This window comes from Schistocerca nitens, chromosome 1 (genome assembly GCF_023898315.1).
Source record: "Schistocerca nitens isolate TAMUIC-IGC-003100 chromosome 1, iqSchNite1.1, whole genome shotgun sequence".
NCBI classification, from domain to species: domain Eukaryota; kingdom Metazoa; phylum Arthropoda; class Insecta; order Orthoptera; family Acrididae; genus Schistocerca; species Schistocerca nitens.
This window is the reverse complement of record NC_064614.1, coordinates 922053893-922078709: the sequence shown is the minus strand read 5'-3', so window position 1 is coordinate 922078709 and position 24817 is coordinate 922053893. Positions and strand designations below refer to the sequence as shown.

Sequence of the window (24817 nt, the reverse complement as noted above, 5' to 3'; positions counted from 1 at the left end):
TTTCCCAGCACAACTATGACAATTTGCAACTGTTATACCGATAATTCCTAGATATGTGTTCTTCCTGTGTTTGACCTGCATTCTTTGAAACTGAAGCACTTCTTGTGTTTCCCCTAGACCCTCTAACCTAAAAAATTGCCCAGCCCACACCACACAGCCCCTCTACCTGTTTAGTAAGCTCCTGCATGTAATAAACTCCTAACCTATTTAGCGGAACACAAAAGCCCATCATCCTATGGCACAAGTTAAGGAATCTGCAGTCCACATGGTCACAGAACCTTCTGAGCCTCTGATTCAGATGCTCTTCGGCTCTGTACCAGAGGTCCGCAATCGGTCCTGTCAACTGTGCTGCAAAAGGTGAGCGCTGTTTTCATCTCACAAGCAAGACTGGCAGCCTTTACCACTTTCAATAGCCGCTCGAAACGAGAGAGACTCTCTTACAATCCAAAGCAACACACATCATTGATAGCAGTGTGAGCCACCACCTGCAGTTGGATGCACCCTGTGCTCTTCATGGCACCCAGAATGTCCTGTTTCACATCTGCAGTGACTCCACCCAGTATGCACATGGAGTGCACACTGGCTTTTTTCCTCTCCTTGGGAGCCATGTCCCTAAGGGTCCCCATAGTGTGCCTATCATTGGAGCTCCCAACTACCAATGATCTCATCCTCTGAGAGTGCCCAGATCATGCATGCTGAGTGCTTTCCTCAGAGACAAGACAAGCGACTGCATCTGACTGAGGGGCAGTGTCAGCCACAGACAGCACCTGGAAACTGTTTGTCAGGTTAATTGGAGAGGCCTTATATTTGACCCCCTGGGAAGTCTTTTCTGGCCTGCCATTTCTTGAGGTGACTGCCCACCCGAATACGGGTGAGGGTCAACCTGATTGTGGGAAGTAACTGGACTGGCCATTGGTGTAGACTGATCGGTGGGCTCATGGGTCATGCTGGACATCCATTGGATTCTCACAGCTGGCCCACAACAATGATATCCATCCACTGCAGCCTCATGCTGTGTAACAGAGGCCAACACAGTCTGGAGCTGAGAGCGAGGTGTCACCAACTCGGCTAGCATCCATACACAGCAGTAAAAGTCCGTATCGTGGAAAACTACCATACACAGACAAACAAAGGACTACCAACACATGCTGCAGACTTCTACTGTAGACACTGAGGAAAACACAAAAACTGTGTGTAATAAATTAGAGTAACACACAGAGATTAAAAAACTAAAGAACCAAAGCACACAGGTAAGACTAAATAACTCGCTCCTAGTTAGGAACTCTTAAAATGCCTCAGTATTTCTAGATTTCCAAAAAGCATGTCACACAGTACCACACCTATCACTTATTATCAAAAGTACAGTTTTATGGGGTATCAGATGAAATATGTGAGGGGATTGAGGATTCCTGGTAGGGAAGATGTAGCATATTGTTTTGGATGAGGAGTCATTGACAGATGCAGAAGTACTTCAGGTTAGCATGTTGAGTCCCTTGCTGTTCATGTTGTATTTTAATGATCCTGTGGACAGTATTAATAGAAACCTCAGACTTTAGTTATCTACAGTTAAGTACGGTCTGAATGAAGCACAAGAAATATGTCTGAATGAATGAAGCTCAACCAGTAGAAGGAAAGATTGAAAAGAAACACACAACAACCAGTAGAAGGAAAGATTGAAGAGAAACACACAAAAATGTTGTTATCAAACGGGTAAAAAAGAAAAAACAAACCATGAACTAATTTACACATTTTACCCACTTTCTGCATTGTCATAAACATTCTCAACACATTTTTCTTATCATGGGTGCCAATTTCAACATTCCCTGTTCATATAAGCCTGGTTGGATGGTGTCAAGTCATGTGCGAACTGCTGATTTCACTTCCTAACTGTTGCAAACCATTGGCTGGCCACGAATTTCTTCGTGGGACCAAATGGATAAAAGTCCAATGGTGCAAGATCCGGAGTGTGCAGTGGGCATTGGACACCTCACACCCAAATTAGACATATTCTCGTGATGAGGAGCAGCAACATGGGGACGAGCATTGTCATAAAGAAGTTTGACACCATCAGCATTAATATTGTGGAGTTTGCCCTCCATAGAGGCCTGTTTGGTTTTGGGCATCTAGTGAAATGCCATGACTCATCACCAGTGATGATTCCTTTCAGAAAGTCACACCCTTCTGTGGCATAGTGCATTAATTGATCCAAGCTTGTAATCATTCGCTGGCCCTTGTAGTTGTTTGTCAGGTTCTTAGGCACCCATGGAGCACTAATTTAACAAAATTTCAGTGTCACGAACAATATCATACATTGTACCAAAGGAAATGTTGAACTGCTGCTATAAGGTTGACAACTGCACATGCTGGTTGTTCAGAATTGGTGCCTCAATGACTCTGACATTCTGTGGGGTTGCTGCTGTTACCTGCCACATGGAGCCTGGTGAATCACTAAGGTTCACGCAGCCCTCTCGAATGAATGTACATAGCTTGTAGGCATTGCTATGGTCCATACAGTCATCCCCATACACGCATCACATACCCCTGTGAAATTTTGCTCTGTTTGTGCCCTTTGGCCCACAGATATTGAACTACACGTCACGAGTTGACAACAGTGACATGCGTGCCGTGTTTGTTTCATAGTTCATACTTCTCTAGCTAGAGCTGCACATGAAAACAAAATACCCCCTATAGTCATTGACCAAAGGAACTTTAAAGTATCCAGTAATGATGATTTCATGTGATGGGCGGGCAACATATTGTCATCAGAATTTCTTTTTTCTTTGCTGCCAAGTGAAAGGTGGTATTGAGATCCATGTATGTTTATTTTCTGGCACATTTAATTAATTCATCCTAGCTTATACCCAAATCTACAACTCTTGTGTATATACACCTTTGTTGTTGTTGTTGTTTTGGCCATGCCTGCATTTCATGTTTGAGGTAATTTTGAGGTTTTGAAAACAAAAATTTCAGTCATGCTGATAATGGTGGTGAATGCTTGTAAATGAATTTTTGATGCTAAGTGAATAGTCCTATAGCTTCACATCAGTGTTCTTCACACCCTTCTTACTGTTTGGATGAAACTGAGGAAGTAATACATACACCATACATATGAAATAATTTTGCACAAAAAGTCTCTGGCCATGCAAAACATTCCATTCCTCATTTTCTATATCTGATAACAATATTAATGAACTTGAAACTTGGCAGTGACAGTTAATTTTTCCATTCAGCTCAAATGTTTGTAGTGAGGAGCTGTAATGTATGCTAACTATTGTTAAATTTCTTTGAAAGTGGTACACCATAATTGCTTTTAGTGGCAATTGTTGTGTCATTACTTGTAACAGGCGTTTGAATATAATTTAAGTATGTAGATACGTTGCAATTATTTTTTAATTTTGAAATTCCTCTTTTGTAATTTCAGGCCAGCTACATATGGGAGGGAAGACAATGCTGGAACTGAAAGAGTTAATGAGATATCGGAAAAAAGAGAGAGGTAGCGTAACATACATTGCAAACAGGTTAGGACAGTCAAATCTTGTCACTCCTGACTGGCTAATCCTCACAGCCAAAGATATGCTGCCAAAACCTGATCATGTTTCTTTTCCAAAACCTCCAAAAGCACCAGGTTTGTAATTATTATGTTTCATGTGTTGTAGAAATAGAATATCTATTAATACTGTTGGGCTTGGAGTGTTGTGTGATATCCAGAAAGACGGTGTAGAAAAACAGAACTGTACAAGAACGTCCTGTGAGCGGAAAAGAGGATATAATAGTTGTATCTTTTATTACACATAAAATTTTAATGTATAGGTATGTGTCATTAAATATATCTAAAAACAAAGATGATGTGACTTACCGAACGAAAGCGCTGGCTGGTCGATAGACACACAAACAAGCACAAACACACACACAAAATTCAAGCTTTCGCAACAAACTGTTGCCTCATCAGGAAAGAGGGAAGGGGAGGGAAAGACGAAAGGATGTGGGTTTTAAGGGAGAGGGTAAGGAGTCATTCCAATCCCGGGAGCGGAAAGACTTACCTTAGGGGGAAAAAAGGACAGGTATACACTCGCACACACACACATATCCATCCACACATATACAGACACAAGCAGACATATTTAAATAGGGTGATGTTGAGGGTATTAGATTAGGAAATGGGACACTTAAAGTAGTAAAGGAGTTTTGCTATTTGGGGAGCAAAATAACTGATGATGGTCGAAGTAGAGAGGATATAAAATGTAGACTGGCAATGGCAAGGAAAGCGTTTCTGAAGACGAGAAATTTGTTAACATCGAGTATAGATTTAAGTGTCAGGAAGTCATTTCTGAAAGTATTTGTATGGAGTGTAGCCATGTATGGAAGTGAAACATGGACAGCAAATAGTTTGGACAAGAAGAGAATAGAAGCTTTCGAAATGTGGTGCTACAGAAGAATGCTGAAGATTAGATGGGTAGATCACATAACAAACGAGGAAGTATTGAATAGGATTGGGGAGAAGAGAAGTTTGTGGCACAACTTGACCAGAAGAAGGGATCGGTTGGTAGGACATGTTCTGAGGCATCAAGGGATCACCAATTTAGTATTGGAGGGCAGCGTGGAGGGTAAAAATCGTAGGGGGAGACCAAGAGCTGAATACACTAAGCAGATTCAGAAGGATGTAGGTTGCAGTAGGTACTGGGAGATGAAGAAGCTTGCACAGGATAGAGTAGCATGGAGAGCTGCATCAAACCAGTCTCAGGACTGAAGACCACAACAACAACAACAACATCACTTCAAAAACAATATTGATGACTTCACCAAATTTGCATCAACACAGAACATGCAAATCATTAAGCAGCCAAGAAAAGTCCTCTCTCTCTCTCTCTCTCTCTCTCTCTCTCTCTCTCTCTCTCTCTATCTATCTATCTATCTATCTCTAAACACACACACACACACACACACACACACCTGTACTGTTGTGCTGAATGATACAATAGGCTCTGTGGGCATGTCTCGGCATTGTGAATAGAACTATGTGCTGCTCTTCACAACTTGGCCACAGTCATCTAGTCATTGTGTCCTTTAATGTAGGAGAGGTGTGACGTTCCATTCTACTATCATTGACATATTTGCTCTCTTAAGAGGCATGTGTGGCCAGATATTGAGGCAGGAAATCATTTAATTTGCTGATAGGCAGATCTCGACTGAACTATAAGATCAGTCTGGAACAGTTTCTCTGCGGAATAGTATATGAATGTTACATTGCCATTGCAACAATTTGAGATATCACACTGGTTACATCATCTCAGCATTACTTGCCATTATTCTTGTGTTAACTCCATTTCACCACAGGGAATAGATCTTCTGCTAAGCTTTTTTAAAAAAAGTGTGCTGGTACAGGGTTTCCAAGAATGTGGAAACTCATTCAAATCCCTTTCACAATTACAGACAGAGTATATTTTATTTTGATGAGCAATACTATACTGTTTGTGATGAGATTGTCTTCTTCATAACATGAAGGATACGTCAGATTTCATGTCATGTCAGTTTTTGTGATTTCTTGTGTACTTACGTTTCTAATGTAACTAATTGCTGTTCATAGTAATAATTTCTTTAGTGTTCCACAAAGGGTGCACTCATATTGAGCTTTCCACTCAACAATCTAAGACAATTCAAACAAAATAAAATATTTCCACACATAAGAATTACAGTGGATAGGGGTATATTCATTTCATTGTGACTAGCTCTAATTTAGGATTGATGTTGTGATACTGCAACTCGATACATAATTTTCTGCAGTTCAGTATAGTCTTTAGGACTATTAACATTACATATACTTCCACTCTTGGAAAGTGATTGGAAGAAAATAGCGTTGTATGATACATGGCACCTGTTTCGTAACACATTAAGATTGTAACAGGAAACAACACTTGACGGAATAGACGATTTATAAGAGAGACAAATCGTCAGGTAAAATAAGCCACCAACCGTTGCTATGAAATTAATAGATTTTTATTGTTGTATGTTATCAAGAGCATTGTTTTAATAGCAGCTGTTGTTGGCAGATTTAGTGTAGTATCATTCATAAATTGTTCTTCAGGATACTGTTCTTATAATTGCAGATGGCACTCTCCTGTATGAACGTGTCCCAAATAAACCAGAAGCTGAAAAAGCTGCCCTCAATAACGTATCTGCACCTCTTCTGAAGCGGCGAGCTTATGAAGAAGTGAATGGTATGGATGGTAAGAGACTTTTTCTTCTTATTTGCTGATGTATTAACTTTAGTGATATTTGCAGTAAATATAATTATACCATCAGGTATAACAATATTTGATTCTTGTTAAAGGATAAAACTATCTAAATAATAATCAAAGTAAGTTCATCAGTTTAGTGAGTAATTTGTAAATGAAAGAGGTGTCAAGAAAGGAGATTCCACAGCACCGTAACTGTTCTCAGCAGTGTAAGACAAAGTCTTCAGGTCCTTGAACTGAGAAATTGAAGGAGTATTTGTTGATGGAACATACCTCAGTTATCTTTGTTTTGCTGACAGACTACAACTATAAGTGGAAGAACTTAAAGACCTTAAGATCAGTTACTGTAAGATTTAAAAACGTTTATAACATATACATCAAAAATAAATCAGTTAAATTTCATAATGTAGTTGGAGAACCAGTTGTTCAGTTTTTGTAGTTAGGGCAGTTGAAGATAGTTGGATTGACCGGGAAAGAAATAAAAAGAAGAGTAAAACTCACCTGGACTGCTTACAGTAAACTAAATACACTTTTCAAAAATCTTCTGAACTGTCTGGAAGTGAAAGTCTACAGTCAGTGTGTTGTACCAGCTTGTATTGTGGCAACGAGAAAATGCAAAAACCATACTAAAACTGGGGGTTTCTTCGCAGTGAGCAGTGGGGAAGTACATGTTGGGAATGACTAACACAGACAGGAAAGCAAGCAGACTGAAAGTGCCCCACTGGAGGAGGTATGTAATTATTACTTGCAAACAGGAAATTAAGTAGAGTGGAACATGTAGCCAAGCAATTACATGGTAGATCAACCCAGAAAGTTCTTGACTGGGTTCCAAGAGATAACAGAAGACTGAGATAGTGACCTAACTGAAGGTGTCAATATGACATTACAATACATGTAGGAGCCACATGGATGCATGGTATCAGAATATATGCTGGAGCCCCATGGATGCATTAACTAAAAACAATGCATATAATGGCCCAGAAAAGACCTTGATCCAGGAGTAGATGTCAGATGAAGTTGTGGTTGTGGTGGTGGGCGTTAGGTGGAGGAGGATTCATGAGTGACCAAGAAACTGAAAATATTTGTAATATAGAGAGAAAAATCTGCTCACAAAGCAGCAACGAGAGCACAACAAAACACATGATAAGTTGTTAACTTTTTAAGTTTTGGGACAAAGAGCACATTCATCTGGCAGAAGGAAAGGTTTGAAGCAAAAGAGTTCCTTATTGGCATGAATGTAAGATACATCTGTAATTTTGAGGGGGAGGTACATAGTAGAGAAAAATTTGTCATCTTATCAATTTACAAAAACTGTTCACAGTATGGTCACTGTTAACAATTTTTAAAATGTTGTTATGTAAGTAAATTAAATAGAAATATTAGCCATCTTGTCAGTCTTCTCTGATGTTAATATTAATTTTACCTCTGGTATTGTTTCATCTCTCTGAATATTTTGCCAATCTCTTGACAAAGTAAATTGTCCTCGCACTAGACATGCAGTACTTCTTGAACTCTTTGACGATATTAACTAGTGATAATGTGCGCCATGAAGAGGGAACCCACACACACACACACACACACACACACTGATGGCTTTTTTATCTTGCCAGATGGCGTGAGCATATGAGTCCCTTCTAAAAGCCAATTGCATTAGTGTTTTCAGAGGTGACGTTTAAATGTCTTGTTTACCATGGCATCAAGCACTTGCAGCTTCGAAGTGATACCTCCAGGCACAACAACTAGGTCTGTCTACATTGCAGCAACTTTATTCTTTACTGAAGGTGCGAGATGATGCTTAAAGACATCCATCACAAGCAACACTTTCATACTGAACAGTACACAAAGACTGTGATTTTAAACTGCAGCTAGCTAGTCCATCATTAATTTTGTCATAAAGCATATTTCTTTGCAACAAATCGCAATCCTCTAAGTGAAATTTTCCTTGCTCAAAATTTTACACTACAGAATAACATAGAGGGACTTGTCCGCCCTCTTGCACTCTTGAGTAACTGCTAACATCACAGTAATTCTTTGTTTTTCATTTCCAGGTATTTGTAATGAGACACCTGTTTCCTTCTTGTAGGCCACTCTCATATTGCTCGGCATTTCCCAAAAGACCAGCATCTCATCAATGTTGTTGTGATCTTCAGTCCAAAGACTGGTTTGATGCAGCTCTCCATGCTACTTTATCCTGTGCAAGCTTCATCATCTCTGAGTAACTGCTGCAATCTACATCCTTCTGAATCTGCTTACCGTATTCATCCCTTGGTCTCCCCCTATGATCTTTTACCGCCCACACTTCCCTCCAACACTAAACAAATGGTACCTTTATGCCTCAGCATGCGTCCCACCAACCAATCCCTCTTCTAGTCGGGTTGTACAACGAATTCCTCTTCTTCCCAATTATATTGAGTACCTCCTCACTAGTTACGTGATCTGCCCAAGCTTCTGTTCTCTTCTTGTCCAAACTGTTTATTGTCCATGTTTCACTTTAATGCATGGCTACACTCCATACAGATACTTTCAGAAAGGACTTCCTGACATTTAATTTATACTCAATGTTAACAAATTTCTCTTCTTCAGAAACACTTTTCTTGCCTTTGCCTATATACATTTTATATCCTCCAGACTTCAACAATCATCAGTTAGTTTCCTTCCCAAATAACAGAAATCATCTACCACTTTAAGTGTTTTAATTTCCTAATCTAATTCCCTCAGCATCACCTGATTTAGTTAGATGACATTCCATTATTGTCGTTTCGCTTTTGTTAATGTTAATCTTACGTATATCCTGCTTTCAAGACACTGTTCATTGCTCTTCCAAGTCCATTGCTGTGTCTGACAGAATTACAATGTCATCCGCAATCTCCCATGGTTTTTATTTCTTCTCCCTGGATTTTAATTCCTACTCCAAATTTTTCTTTTTGTTTCCTTCACTGCTTGCTCAATATACAGAGTGAATAACATCAGGGATAGACTACAACCCTTTCTTACTCCCTGCTTCCCTTTCGTGCCTCGTGTCTATCTTAGCTGCCATCAAATTGTAAATAGCCTTTCACTCTCTGTATTTTCCTCCTGCCACCTTTAGAATTTGAATGCGAGTATTCCAGTCAACATTATCTGTCTCTAGATCATGGGATCCTGGGTTTTATTTCCAGCTGGGTTGGGAATCTTGTCTGCCCTGGGACTGGGTGTTTGTGTGTCATCGTCATCATCATCATTGATGACAGTGGCTTGATTAGATTGTGTAAAAATTGGGACTTCGTACAGGTGCTGATGACAGCGCACTTGAGCTCCCCACAAACCAAACCAAATCATCATCATCATCATCCATTCAACATTATCAAAAGCTTTCTCTAATCTACAAATGCTATAAACTAGGTTTGCCTTTCGTGAACCTATCTTCTAAGATAAGCCATAGGGTCAATATTGTCTCGCATGTTTCTACACTTCTCTTCAGAATCCAAACTGATCTTCTCCGAGGTTGGCTTCTACCAGTTTTTCCATTCTTCTGTGAAAGATTCTTGTCAGTATTTTGCAACTGTGACTTATTAAACTGATAGTTCGATAATTTACGTGCCTCTCAACACACCTATGTTTCTGAGACTTTTTTGCTTCTAGTATCATGTACTCTCATCCATCTTTAGTTCTTCCATAATTTTGGGGAGTCTCGGCCCATGCATCCTCTTAACATGCTCATACCATCTTAATCACTTTCTTTCAATTTCTTCTCTCATACTTTCTTGTTTAAGGTCCTTTCTAACCTCTACATTCCTTACTCTGTCCATTCTTGTTTTTCCCTTAACTGTTCTGAGAAATTTCATTTCCCCTGCTTGCAGTCTGCTCCAGTCCCTTCCTGTCATTGTTCATGTTTCTCCACCATAGGTGACAATAGGGATGTAATAATTCTTATACAAAAGGAGTTTTGCTCTTTCTGAAACTTCATTATTCCAAATCAGGTGTTTTATTATTTGGTAGAAATTGCCTCCCTTCTGTAATCTCCTATTAATTTCGTTAGTTATTCTTCCATCCCTAGATATTTCACTGTATGCATTTACGCCATTAATTATGATTGCCCTGTGTACTCCTGCCATCTTTCTGCTTTCTCTTCTTTGCTTAGGACTGGTTTTCCATCTGAGCTCTTGATATTCATACCGGTGGTTCCCTTTTCTCCAAAGATCTCTTTAATTTTCTTGTAGGCAGTATCCATCTTACCTCCTAGTGATACATGCTTATAAATCCTTACATTTGCACTCTAGCCATCCCTGCTTTGCCATTTTGCACTTCCTGTTGATCTCATTTTTGAGACATTGCTATTTCCTTTCACCGGTTCATTTATTGCATTTTTATATTTCCTCCTTTTGTCAATAAAATACAGTATCTCCTGCGTTATCCAACGATTTTTACTAGCCCTTGTCTTTTTCCTACTTGATCCTATGCTGCTTTCACTATTTCATCTCTCAAAGCTACCCATTCTTCTTATATTTTATTTCTTTCCCCCATTCTTGTCAATCATTCCCTAATGCTCTCTCTGGAACTCTCTACAACCTCTGGTTCTTTCAGTTTATCTACATCCCATGGCCTTAAATTCCTGCCTTTACACAGTTTCTTCAGTTTTATTCTGCAGTTCATAACCAATAAATTGTGGTCAGAGTCCACATCTGTCCCTGGAAATGTCTTACAATTTAAAATCTGGTTCCTAAATCTCCATCTTACCATTATATAATCATCCTGAAACCTTCCAATTTTTCCAGGTCTCATCCATGTATACAACCTTCTTTCATGATTCTTAAACCAAGTGTTAGCTATGATGCAATTAAACTGTGTGGAAAATTCTAGCAGGCGGCTTCCTGTTTCATTCCTGTCCTGCTGTCCACATTCTCCCACTACTTTTCCTTCTCCTCCTTTCCCTGCTGTCAAATTCCAGTCCCCCATGACTTAAATTTTCGTCTCCGTTAACTATCTGAATAATTTCTTTTCTCTCATCATACATTTCCTCAATCTCCTCCTCCATCTGTGAGCTAGTTGGCATATATACACTGTGGTGGGTGTGGGCTTCATGTCTATCTTAGCTACAATAATGCATTTGTTACGCTGTTCATAGTACCTTATCCGTATTCCTATTTATTTAAATTTTTTTCCCCCACCTAATCCTGCCTTACCCTTATTTGATTATATATATGGAATATTTTACCCAAGAGGACTCCCTTCATCATCTAACCATACAGGTGAGCTGCATGCTCTTGGGAAAAATTACAGCTTTAGTTTCCCCTTACTTTTAGCCGTTTACAGTACCAACACAGCAAGGCTGTTTTGGTTGATATTATAAGCCCAGATCAGTCAATCATCCAGACTGTTGCCCCTGCAACTACTGAAAAGGCTGCTGCCCCTCTTAAGGAACCAACCGTTTGTCTGGCCTCTCCACAGGTACTCCTCCATTGTGGTTGCACCTATGGTACAGCTATATGTATCACTGAGGCATGCAAGCCTCCCTACTAACAGCAAGGTCCATGGTTCATCTCATCAATAGGGACAGAAAAAAATCATTTTATTTTACAGCCAAATTCAATGTTATTTTTGTGCAAATTTGGTGTTTTTTGCCACATTCTGTATGTTTCTTAGCCAAATTCGGTATTGTTTTCCGCATGTTTAAAAGTAGTTTTTTGACGTAATCGCTGTATTTTGACCAAATTCCATTTTTGTTTTTAGATGATGTTCTATACCAAGTTGGTTTTTTTAAAATATATATTTGGTATTTTTTTGTCAATTTGGTCTTTTTTCGCCAAATTTGATGTAGTTTGCTGCCAAATATGGTGTATTTTTCAAATTCAGCGTAGCTTTTTGTCGAGTTTGGTGGTGTTTTTGCCCAATTCAGTGTTGGTTCTGTATTTCTTCTAAATCTACTATTTTTGCCAAATTCAGTGTTGTTGTGCCTGATCTGGCGTTGTTTTGGCCAAATTTGTTGGTCCCTTGTAAAACTCTATGCTGATTTTTGCCAAATTTGCCATTGACTTTTGCTGAATTCGGCATTTTCTCTAAATTCTGTGCTGTTTTTGTCATCACATCAAAGTTCGTTACACGGTAACTTAACTGTTGTTTAAGATGATATGTGACCTTCAGTCCTGAGAAGATAAGAAGTCAAAATGCACTTTTAACATTCAGTAACTATCAGTTATGAATAGTAAACTGACATCCTCAGATTTATAAAATTGTTATGTAATGAAATAACAAATTTTTGTAAAATCTCATAAATATCACTGATTTCGCCTTATTTTGCTAAAAGCTACTAATTTCGCATTATTTTTTGTGTTATTGTTTTTGCCAAATTTTCCTGTCCGTACTCATCGCTGGTGCCGATTTTGTATAGAGGGTATGTACAAGTGACTACCATACTTGATTGACAATGACCAATGTGCTATACATAATGCAAGAGACATTTAATCTTAGAGATTTAAATCGTATGATTTTTCACTTCTGATCTGAGTGATCCTAGTCTTACACCCATAAATGAGACTCTACTATCACAACAGAAAGTACTAGGAAAGTAGTCACTGAATTAAACTTGACTTCTGACAGAGTCTGTGCTAATGAAGTGCTTCCTGAGATAGAGGGGTCATTTCTGTGCATAAAACTGCAGCACCAGCTGATACTCCCATGGAATTCAGTCTGTGGTATGCTTGAGGTCTTCACTTATTTCCAAAGCTGTTAACTGGATTATTTGTCAAGATATTTTTATTCCATCTGTCCTTTTAACTAGTACAAAAAAATATATCAAGTGCAGAATGTTTTCCAGCTTTTAGCCATCTGTGAGATTTGCGCGATGAAATAGCAGTCTGCAACATATTCTTCAATGCATTTGTATGACACATATTGGATTCATTTGAACCAAGGTTTTTGTTAGCTTCTCTATTAGATGTGCTCTTTGTGTAACAAATAATGGAGAGTTTGGAATTAGCATCATAACAGTGCTGACAATTTTCTTTTGACATTACCACTCAATAGTGAAGACTTTATTTTGCTTGTTAGTCAGAGGAAAAGCTGTGCATACCCTGTCTTTAAGAGTAACAGAACTGTGAACATGATGATAGTCCGCAGTTAAAAGAAATTTCAACAATGTAATATAGTGACATTGTTACATCATATACAACAATTAATTTCCAAACACTAATGATATTGTTGCTCCCTTCCGAATTAAAAAACCATCACTAGCCAAATTTTAGGGAAAAAGTATGGGTTACATTTGGGTCAGCACAGCTTCAAGATACAGAAAAAGTGTTGTCAGGTTCATTTCCTTTTATTTGACTTTTTTATTTGTCTGGTGAGAAAGGAGCCCCTGGTTCCAAAAGATGACATGTATAAAATTCTTTCCTTGTGTGTGTCCCATTTGTTGCTTCCAATAAGTAGCTTTTTTCCCTATAAATATTATAAATAAATAGTAGACAAAACTCTTCAGAATGAAATTTTGAGATAGTTTTAAACTTATTATTTATGCAACCAAGTTTTGACTACAGTGGTCTAATGAAGGCCATAAAATAAATAATAATAATTTATGCAACCTAGCACAAGTAGCAGATTGGTATGCCTATGTGTAAATCTGCTCTCTGAACTGACAGAAAACAGAAGATCTAAAACACAACAGATATCTCTTTTTATGTGAGTAGTCTTGTATGCTATTTACAAACATTCGCCATTGATATCGGTGTAACGTATGCATATGTACTTGCATAGATGTAACCATTGCAATAGTTTGGCTTCTTAAGTTCCAGAACAGTTTGTTATTGTCTAGTAATTATGTATACATAATTGTTTTTGTTGAGAGTATAATTTATTCGACCATAACATTTATTTTCTTTCTGTTGGTGGCTTCAAATCAGATCTGGAATGGGATGAAGGTATGTTCTTAAAGCTTTTAATTTACGTAACTCACGTCTTAACTTTCGTATTCACTGATAGCTGAACCTGCAATGGTAGAAATGGACAATTATAAAAAGTAGACAATGTATCTGTAGTATTTCGTAAACAGTATTCTGAAGTGATCATGAGTGACAGGGAAGATTTCTCAAGTCATATACAAAAGTTGTGCTGCGGAGGAAAACGAGAAAGGTGTATCTGTATTGCCTTGAATTGTCACATATTGTTTAAATAATCATTGAGTCATAACTGCTTTTAAATTCTATAAATGTTGTCATCTTGCTATCCAGTTTTATATTGATATGGTTATTGTCTCACAAATGCATTGCAGTGTGTGTACTTATGAAACATCAACTTTTTCAGGTATTGTTGTACCACAACCGGGCCCTCCTGCGAAACGACCCAATAAAGAAATAGCACCTTCGCGAGGACCAGAAAACTTCCCACCTGTGGTGGGGCGATCTGTCATCAATCACCTGAATGGAAAACCCAAAATGGCAACAATGATCCGTTCTGGTAGTGGTCGAAAGCAAGTAACATCTTGGACAGATGCACCAGATGATGTGTACTTTAGATCCACAGAGGGTACCAAGTGAGTGAACTCTTCGGTACATTAGAAGACATGCACATCAAAAAACCCTTAGGTGATACATATGCAAGTGAGATATGCAATTGCTTCAGTTGGTACTCTATGCCTTCTTGGCAAAACACTACACATTAATAAGAAAAATAAAATTCCATGCTTTTGTTTCATTACTATTGTTTTTATAGGCTGTGAAGTGGGGGTGAGTGGTTCATTTTCTATAGTAATAGATTCAGAAGTGTAAACATGACAGGAACAACAAAATATTGGCTTTTCAGTATGTGTGTGTGTGTGTGTGTGTGTGTGTGTGTGTGTGCGTGTGTGTGTGTGTGTGTGTGTGTGTGAGAGAGAGAGAGAGAGAGAGTCCATTTTTATTTCTAGAGTTTCTACAATCTCCCCCCCCCCACACACACACACCTGTTTAAGCAGTTTTCCGTCCTCTGTCTCTCGTCCAGGACATTTCACTTGAAAGTTTTTTCTTAGTGAGTATCATTTTTGTTTCATGCAGAAACTATGATGCGTAAGAATAAAAGTGCAGTGCAAGTAGAGAATAAAAAGTCTGTAATTATTACATAAAGAAATGAACAGGTGACTATGTTGACACAAGGCAGTGGAAATTTTGTCTTTGCATTCTGTAAGCTCCTTCCCCAGATTTAACTCAAAAAAGAGAAAGGGAAGATCGATATGGTCAGTTACACAGGGGAATTAACAGAGGCTGTAATAGAATATGACAGCAGATTGTATTCACATTCCAAAAATGTTCACTGTATTCGAGGAAGCAGACCTTGGTAATCCTAGTCAGTTGTGGTAAAGCGAAAAAGAGCACACGTGCTTGATGTTGTTGCTGCTGTTTTTATTGTTATTCTTGTATTGTGCTAAACACCTTTATTATACAGATAAATTGTCGTTGGTGTGGTGGTGTGCTACTAAACATTGTTTTACCTAGTTTGGGCATCCTGTGGACCACATAAATAACTACGTCTAATGCAACTTCTGGTTTTGCCACTCATTTTTCCTTGGATCAGAGTTGTTTATGAAATTTTGATGATTTTTCTCCAGTTTTCTTTTTTGATTTCCTCTGGATACTGGTATCTAAAGTCATAGTTTGGTATCTCAATTCAGAATTTGATGTTAAATTTTCATCTCTTTCAGATTGCTTCCAATTGCTTGGAGACACTTGCGCCAAGGAGATTTTTTCTGGTCAGCATGTTCAGAATTTCTCTTGCGTAACCTGTTTTCATTCATCTAAACCAGATGGCTGTAAAACATCAAGAGTTTTCTCAAAGTTACATTTAGTTGTTAAATTTCCGTGTAGAAGTCTTCATTATTTCTATTCTGGAATTCATGATTTTTTTTTAATTGGCCCAATATTTTTCTTAAGATTTTCCTGTCTTTCTTCCCCATGTTTTCCATTTCTTCCCTCCTCAGTCAAATCAGGCATTTGGCTGTGTTAAACATTTTATTTTATTTTAACATAGTACTGTAATTTGTCTTGAGAGGAGGCAGTCATTTTATTGTAGTTTGTTTTAACAACTGCAAAGTTGTTTCCAATATCCTTGTTCTGAATTTGTTAGCCCTCTTGTCCCAGCCATTCTTTTTTTATTATCTCACCAAGCTACTTAAATTTATTGACACTATTAATTTTTCTGTAATCAGTGTTCTTGTACTTTGGAGCATCTTTTATAGTCGTTATATCTTTTGTTTATGCATAAGATACTTGAAAGACATGATTTTTCTGTTATGTTCATTGAAATGGGGCTCTTGACAGTATTGTAAGATCATGAGTAAAAACGAAAGAGCGAATTGTTTTTATAGTCTACCAGGTCACTTACCCCACTTTTTCCAAGTTGTTCTTCCCATTCTTCGATCACTTTTTTGAGGACACAATTGCACAAAATAGGGGATAGACCATCTCCTTGTCTAACACATGTTCACACCTCGAAAGCTTCAAATATCTCGCCTAAAGATTTAATTTTAGATTTTGTGTTTATTAGTTTTTGGCAAATCATTTTTCTTGTTTTCTCGACTCTTCCACTGTTTCAGAGACATTTTGTCAACAGAGCCACACATTTTTTTGCAGTCCTCAAACACAGCAACGTAGGGCATGCATCTCGTCATTCTTTTGTGGTTTATGAGCTCATGATGCAGGATCTGCTCTGCATAATTACGTTACTTTCCTAAATCCATCTTGATGCTCCCCAGTCTTTGCTTCTACCTACTTCTCTAACCTATCATGTAGTGCCCTGGGAAAGGACCTTGTATATAACTGTTAAGAATGATATTCATCTGTTTTATTGTTTGCCATCAATTTCCATTAGTCAGTTCCAGAATCCTGTGGCAATTTTTTCTTCATCTGCTGCTTTGTTGGTTTTCACGTCTTGAATTAGTTCTATAAGTACCTTTCAGGAATGAAAGTGGGAAATGTCTCTTTGGTTCATTGCAGTTTAATAGTTTGTCAAAAAAATCTTGCTAAGTTTTACATAGTGGTCCCTTATGGTATTTGTCTTTTCCTCAACTTTCACATTCATGATTTCCTTCTGATTTTTCTTGGATATTGCTAATGGTTTATTTGGAATTCTCCAGTGCATCTATTTTATAAGCTCTACGTATTCTATTTTGAGTTGCCTGTCTTTATATCCAGCGGACTGTCACATATGGTGCGCCCAATTCCATTCCTGTAAATCGGAAATTGTGTTCATAGCAATTATCATATTTCATAAATGGTTGAAGATAACAAAACAAGGTTGCTGGCAAATAATAGGTTGCAAAAAGTCATGTGTGTTGTTTGATAACTACTTGAAACTTCTTTATTCACTGAGGTATGGAAGTAACTCATCTTCAGCAGTGAGAGGGTTAGTGGAAGGGAACAACTAAACATGTCAATAGTGCTTAAGGAAAACACACAGGCTGTTTTTAAACTCGTACTCAGCACCTGGGGAAGAGTGGAGCATGACAGTTAACACGTCCAAAGCAGTCAAAGTGTTAGTTGTTTATATCCCACGTAGAATTTTACACTATGATAGTGTAAAATTACTGTGTTATCTGTTTGTTTTTATCACAATTCCATTATTTATGAGCACACGCATAAAACTGTCTTATTGCAGTTTGTGACCACATTTCAAGCCAAACCATTTTTTTTCCTTTTTTTTCTTTTTTCTTTTTCATGACAATAACCATTAGCAGTATTTGATTATCAGTTTTGTCCTTTAATAGCTGTAACGTGTTTTATTTGACTTGACAAACTGAAAAAAAGCTATGTAGTTATCTAGTATAAAACAGATTATTTGTTTAATCTGTATCTATACCTTTTTAACTTGTGAAAGGATTTCTTGGAAGTGATTTCTCTGGTGATAAAGAGTTTTACATCATTCCCCCTTTTCTTTAAAAAATATTGGGGGGGGGGGTCGGTTTCTGTATGTTGTTTAGTAATGTGTAGTTTTTTCATTTTGAAGCTCTTAATATGTTGCTAGTACACTGCTCTCTCTCTCTCTCTCTCTCTCTCTTTCTCTCTCTTTTTTTTAAAGAAAGAAAGAAAAAAGAAAAGAAAAAATACTGTCTCGAATTATGTTTCCCATTGCTACCATTTAACATGACGTTACAATGTTTTAGTTCTGTGCAGTTGGCTTTGGTTTAAACTCTGAGGATTTATTATATGGAATGAACTAATATTCTGCAACATAATGAGAACAGTGCCTTCATTTTAAAGGTGTAGTTCAGAAAAAGAACATCTTCAAATTTAAAAAAAAAAAAAAAATGAATAAATAAATAAAATGCAGAAATTATGGGAATATGGTAAAATTTCTTGGAGACTTGCGAAAAACAAAAAATTGTTTTCTGTGTAGTCATAACACAAAGCAAAACAGTTATTGTAACACAAAATGAGATTTTCTACACTTTTTACTCAAGTTATTTAGCTGCTCAGTGACAGTTTCTTTCACTGCATCACTGCTTCATAAGTTTAAGCATAGTAAAGAGGCCATCATCACTCGGTAATTAGGATTATGTTGCTAGCGGCACATGCTCAAACATTCCGTACTCGAGATGTTTAAAGTAGTCAGTGAGGATTGACTGCCGAAGAACACCGTCTTAAATGAGAATAACTCCGGTACACATGCATGCGCTGTCACCGATCCCAACACACACACACACACACACACACACACACACACACACATATCCATCCACACATATACAGACACAAGCAGACATATTTAAAGACAAAGAGTTTGGGCAGAGATGTCAGTCGAGGCAGAAGTGCAGAGGCAAAGGTGTTGTTGAATGACAGGTGAGGTATGAGTGGCGGCAACTTGAAATTAGCGGAGATTAAGGCCTGGTGGATAACGGGAAGAGAGGATATATTGAAGAGCAAGTTCCCATCTCACGAGTTCGGATAGGTTGGTGTTAGTGGGAAGTATCCAGATAACCCGGACGGTGTAACACTGTGCCAAGATGTGCTGGCCGTGCACCAAGGCATGTTTAGCCACAGGGTGATCCTCATTACCAACAAACACTATCTGCCTGTGTCCATTCATGTGAATGGACAGTTTGTTGCTGGTCATTCCCACATAGAATGCGTCACAGTGTAGGCAGGTCAGTTGGTAGATCACGTGGGTGCTTTCACATGTGGCTCTGCCTTTGATCGTGTACACCTTCCGGGTTACAGGACTGGAGTAGGTGGTGGTGGGAGGGTGCATGGGACAGGTTTTACACCGGGGGCGGCTACAAGGGTAGGAACCAGAGGGTAGGGAAGGTGGTTTGGGGATTTCATAGGGATGAACTAAGAGGTTACGAAGGTTAGGTGGACGGCGGAAAGACACTCTTGGTGGAGTGGGGAGGATTTCATGAAGGATGGATCTCATTTCAGGGCAGGATTTGAGGAAGTCGTATCCCTGCTGGAGAGCCACATTCAGAATCTGATCCAGTCCCGGAAAGTATCCTGTCACAAGTGGGGCACTTTTGTGGTTCTTCTGTGGGAGGTTCTGGGTTTGAGAGGATGAGGAAGTGGCTCTGGTTATTTGCTTCTGTACCAGGTCGGGAGGGTAGTTGCGGGATGCGAAAGCTGTTGTCAGGTTGTTGGTGTAATGCCTCAGGGATTCCGGACTGGAGCAGATTCGTTTGCCACGAAGACCTAGGCTGTAGGGAAGGGACCGTTTGATGTGGAATGGGTGGCAGCTGTCGTAATGGAGGTACTGTTGCTTGTTGGTGGGTTTGATGTGGACGGACGTGTGAAGCTGGCCATTGGACAGGTGGAGGTCAACATCAAGGAAAGTGGCATGGGATTTGGAGTAGGACCAGGTGAATCTGATGGAACCAAAGGAGTTGAGGTTGGAGAGGAAATTCTGGAGTTCTTCTTCACTGTGAGTCCAGATCATGAAGATGTCATCAATAAATCTGTACCAAACTTTGGGTTGGCAGGCCTGGGTAACCAAGAAGGCTTCCTCTAAGCGACCCATGAATAGGTTGGCATACGAAGTGGCCATCCTGGTACCCATGGCTGTTCCCTTTAATTGTTGGTATGTCTGGTTTGTTTGTGTGTCTGTCGACCTGCCAGCACTTTCATTTGGTAACAAAAGTGCTGGCAAGTCGATAGACACACAAACACACACACACAAAATTCAAGCTTTCGCAACAAACTGTTGCCTCATCAGGAAAGAGGGAAGGAGAGGGAAAGACGAAAGGATGTGGGTTTTAAAGGGAGAGGGTAAGGAGTCATTCCAATCCCGGGAGCGGAAAGACTTACCTTAGGGGGAAAAAAGGACGGGTATACACTCGCGCGCGCACACACACACATATCTATCCACACATATACAGACACAAGCAGACATATTTAAAGACAAAGAGTTTGGGCAGAGATGCCATAAAAAACAAAGATGATGTGACTTACCAAACGAAAGCGCTGGCACGTCGATAGACACACAAACAAACACAAACATACACACAAAATTCTAGCTTTCGCAACCAACGGTTGCCTCGTCAGGAAAGAGGGAAGGAGAGGGAAAGACGAAAGGATTTGGGTTTTAAGGGAGAGGGTAAGGAGTCATTCCAATCCCAGGGAGCGGAGAGACTTACCTTAGGGGGAAAAAAGGACGGGTATACACTCGCACACACACACACATATCCATCCACACATATACAGACACAAGCAATGCGAGTGTGTATACCTGTCCCTTTTTCCCCCCAAGGTAAGTCTTTCCGCTCCCGGGATTGGAATGACTCCTTAACCTTTTCCTTAAAACCCACATCCTTTCATATTTCCCTCTCCTTCCCTCTTTCCTGATGAAGCAACTGTGGGTTGCGAAAGCTTGAAATTTGTGTGTGTGTTTGTGTTTGTTATTGTGTCTATCAACATACCAACGCTTTCGTTTGGTAAGTTACAGAATCTTTGTTTTTAGATATATTTTTCCCACGTGGAATATATAAAATTGCTAATAATGGTCATAAATGCCGTTTGAACATTGGTGATACTTGCTTTCTAGTGTTTCGTTGTCTTATCTTTGCCCACAATGTAATAAAAAAGACTCATCTCTGTCGTCCATAGTTATTTATTCACTCATCAGGTTTGTAAATTAATCATTGAGAAATGTCTTCCCCCTTAAAACTGAATGTTTTTGACCAAATAAGGTTAATGGTGAAGATACTGAACTTGTATTCAAGGGGTGGGGAGTTTCAATTGCAACACTACCAATTCAGTTTAGTTCTGCTGTGGCTTTTCTAAATCGTTTAAGGCTCAAAATGTATGTTTCAAATTTGTAAATATGAAGCTGCCCACTCATTATGTTTGCAAGGTTCATCCTTTACTTAATCGATTTGTATGCAGGGTAATATGAAAAAAGATGGTGGTGGTGGGCGCTACTACTGTGCCCATCGAGCACAAATGTTTTCATCTTTCTAGACAACTGTTCTTTCGTAATTGTGGAGGAGTAATACTATTTTGTTTTACTAAAAGCAGATGTGCAAAAATATAAAGAAATTATTATACTTTTCAGGAAAATGAGAAGACAGTTGACGGGTACGGAACTGAGGCGGGCAGCCAGGAAACCGTGGAGAAAACTCAACTTCAAGGGGACAGATGAAATGGTGGTTATTCTTGACTGACAAAATGATCCACAGACTCTCTGTTGTTAAAATAATTTATACTTTTGAGATGGGAGCCTGCTCTGCGATTCAAGATGGATCTCGTGTTTGCTGCTGTAATGCGGATTTGTGTGCATGATTAGTTCAGTCATGTGTACATGCATGACTTTTGTGCTGTGAACTTCTGAAGACATTTAAGTGAAGTGAAGTCCTGAAGATAGTAACTTTCGTTGTACCAAAATGTTCAGTTATTATTTACAAAAACTGCTGCACAAATACTTGCCCACTGCCTACCTAGCAAGTGGTAGAACTGTATGTGCTGAAACAGATGGTGATTTCTTGTACACATTTTTCAGTGTGAAATTGTCAAAACCAGGTGCTATTATCGGACACCGTATAATTGGAATATGTGTAGCACAAAAGTGGTGTTTGTGTTTCCTTGCAGCCTTTCTCTGTTACAAACAGGCTGTCCAGAAGAGTGTTCTTTGTAAAGTGAAGGGTATCAACGATTTACCATTCCTCTTACTACTCATTACAATAAGTTGCCACCTGAATGTGATAATTTTTTTATGTAAGTAACATTTGCTGGTGGAAAATTGTTAAATTTTGCTCATGATTCACATTTATAACTTGAAGCACAAATAAAATTTATACGTAATTACTCTTCCGCGATTATTACATCCAGAGTGAATTTTACTGGTGCTTATTGGTATGAAAAACTGACAAGTTTATTGTGTCTTGTTAACTGCCGCTGTATTACCTGTGTATCTGGAAGCAGGTCATTAATCACATCAAGAACAGTTTTGTTATGCTGTTTGAGTGATTGTGGATTTTTTGAATGTGTGTGCCAAGAAATTCTTTTTTGGAGGAAAAAAAAAAAAAAAAGTGACTGGAGTTGTACGTACTGCTCACCTGTGACAAGAAATTGATACATAACTCAAATGGGATTGCTAGTTACAAGAAAGCTTTTGGCCCTCACATAGTGCACTGTTCGGTGAATCTGAATGTGTATGTAATGAGACCTTTGCCATGTGAGAATTGGTTTGGGAAAGGAAGCAGTAATAGACTTTTTTCTTTCCTGTTCTGCATTATTGTACATATATGTATATTACATCCCAAGATCTGTATCCTATTTAAGATATGTCTGTTTCTTCCTGTTGTTGACTGTTATTGCCATATTTAAAGACATTAATGCAAGTGGCAATGTGGTGATGTGCAGACCAGTTTGTAATTCCATATCTAATAAAATACCACATCTGTGCTAGCATTATATTTGCAAGACATTCACACATACAGTTCCATTTTTCAGTAAATGATATTGACTTGGGAAACCTCGTCTGTAAGGAATGTTTCTTTTTAGCCATGTTTTCATCATTAAACACTTTCTCTTTCTATGAAGTATTGTAGGTAAGTTGGAAGTGAATATGACAATTTGTGTGTATGCTCATGTCACATAGAATGTCAGTATTACAGCAAATAGGAAGAAAGGATATTTTTTATACCCAAAATTTATTCATTTTGTCATTTGGCTTGTTTTTAATGTGGATTAGGGTAAATATGACATCCTGTACAAATATATCAATTTTGTAGTTTCAGCATATAGTGTTATGTTCCAGAGTGGATTTTTGTTAATTCTTCTTTTGTTATTTTTCCTGTAACTTCATCTTTAAATAGAAGTTCAGTTCATTTTGCAATGTGGAACACCATTATGACCCACTTTGGATCTACAACATGTGTAAATAACACTGAAACCTACAGCCCAATTTTCAATTGAAAAATAGAAATCAACTGTTCGTGAACATAGAAATCAGATCCATTTAATTAATAAAAGCTATATTAAAATATTTTCTATAATATTTGATGTAGCTTATGAGCTTTTTGATGGAACTGTTCTGCAGCAGAGACAAATTTTACCTGCGTTTTAATTGTAACCTTGTTGGTACTTAGTCAGTGCTAATTGACAAGTTTACATAAAGAACTAGGTTGAATGTTTCTTGAATTTGATTGTAATATATTTTTAAATTGAAGGTATGTTGTCTGACTCATAGGATCAGGAATCTTGATCGTCACAGTGGATGGAAAATTTATGAAGTACAGTTCACACAATATATATATTTCATATTTAATGTGTATTTCTAAAGTGTTTTTTTTCCCCATACAAGCAATAAAATATTTTTTCTGCTGTAAAACAGTCATGAATAATCAGACATTACTTGTGTTAATTGCTCTAGTTCTATGTATTTGAATATGGAAGGTTTTTCACTTTATATTTTAACAAATATGCCGATGCTACGTAAAACTCACAATGCTCTGTTTTAGCAGATTTGTGTGTTGAAGAGCGGGCCGTGATTCATTTCCATTCAGGCTGAGAACGAGATTATATAAAACTAGAATACTCAGACATTATAAAATTTTAGTGAGTTATTTGAAAATATTTACTTTTAAGAGTTACGTTTATAGTGAATGATACGGATAATATTTCCAGTGACATTTGTTGTGTATTCTACTTAACTGTACGCATTACTTTTACATCTGTGAGTACAAACGACTTCTACATATATTTATATCAGGTTTTACATTTCTTTTAAGACAAAATTATTACCTTAAAAATTATGAGGTAATCAGCCACTGTCTTCAGAATTACTTAAACAATCTTATTTTCCTATGTAGACAATAAGTAAAATGCTGTCAGTGTATATGGAAATGCAGAACAAATATTAAATTCACTGGGCTTTGGGGTGGGTAGATGTGGGTGGGGTGTTTCTCGAATTTACCCAAATATAATTACGATTTATGAGGCCTCGCGAGGCAGTGGTGGCAGAGAAGGGAATAGCTTGGCATGACATACAGCAATATGATTCTGGGTCTTTTTCCGGGTTTGAGGTATTAGAATACATTGTCCTACATGAGTGGCTAAACTGCAGGGCATAAAAGTTACACGGATACAGAAAAGCTGTGTTGGAATACGCACAGCAAAGGAAAGAATGGTACGATGTACCACCTGGTACAAATGCAT

At 38.2% G+C, this 24817-nt stretch overlaps 1 protein-coding gene across 3 annotated transcripts in view; it reads left to right on the top strand.

The window, feature by feature from the left end:
• Positions 1-23071, top strand: part of LOC126192528 (metastasis-associated protein MTA3) — a 218031-nt gene extending 194960 nt beyond the window's left edge. Inside the window, exons 14-17 of one of the 3 annotated variants that reach the window (XR_007538478.1) lie at positions 3422-3625; positions 6105-6224; positions 14508-14803; positions 21714-21823. Coding sequence is in view for 2 of the 3 variants with exons in the window: in XM_049932610.1 (XP_049788567.1) it covers positions 3422-3625; positions 6105-6224; positions 14508-14736; positions 21714-21822 (662 nt within the window). In the remaining variant the exon portion in view is untranslated. Of the gene's footprint in view, positions 1-3421; positions 3626-6104; positions 6225-14507; positions 14804-21713 lie in introns of all 3 variants that reach the window. The other 2 variants (XM_049932611.1, XM_049932610.1) reach the window with 2 other exon arrangements.
• The last annotated feature ends 1746 nt before the right edge of the window (positions 23072-24817 follow it).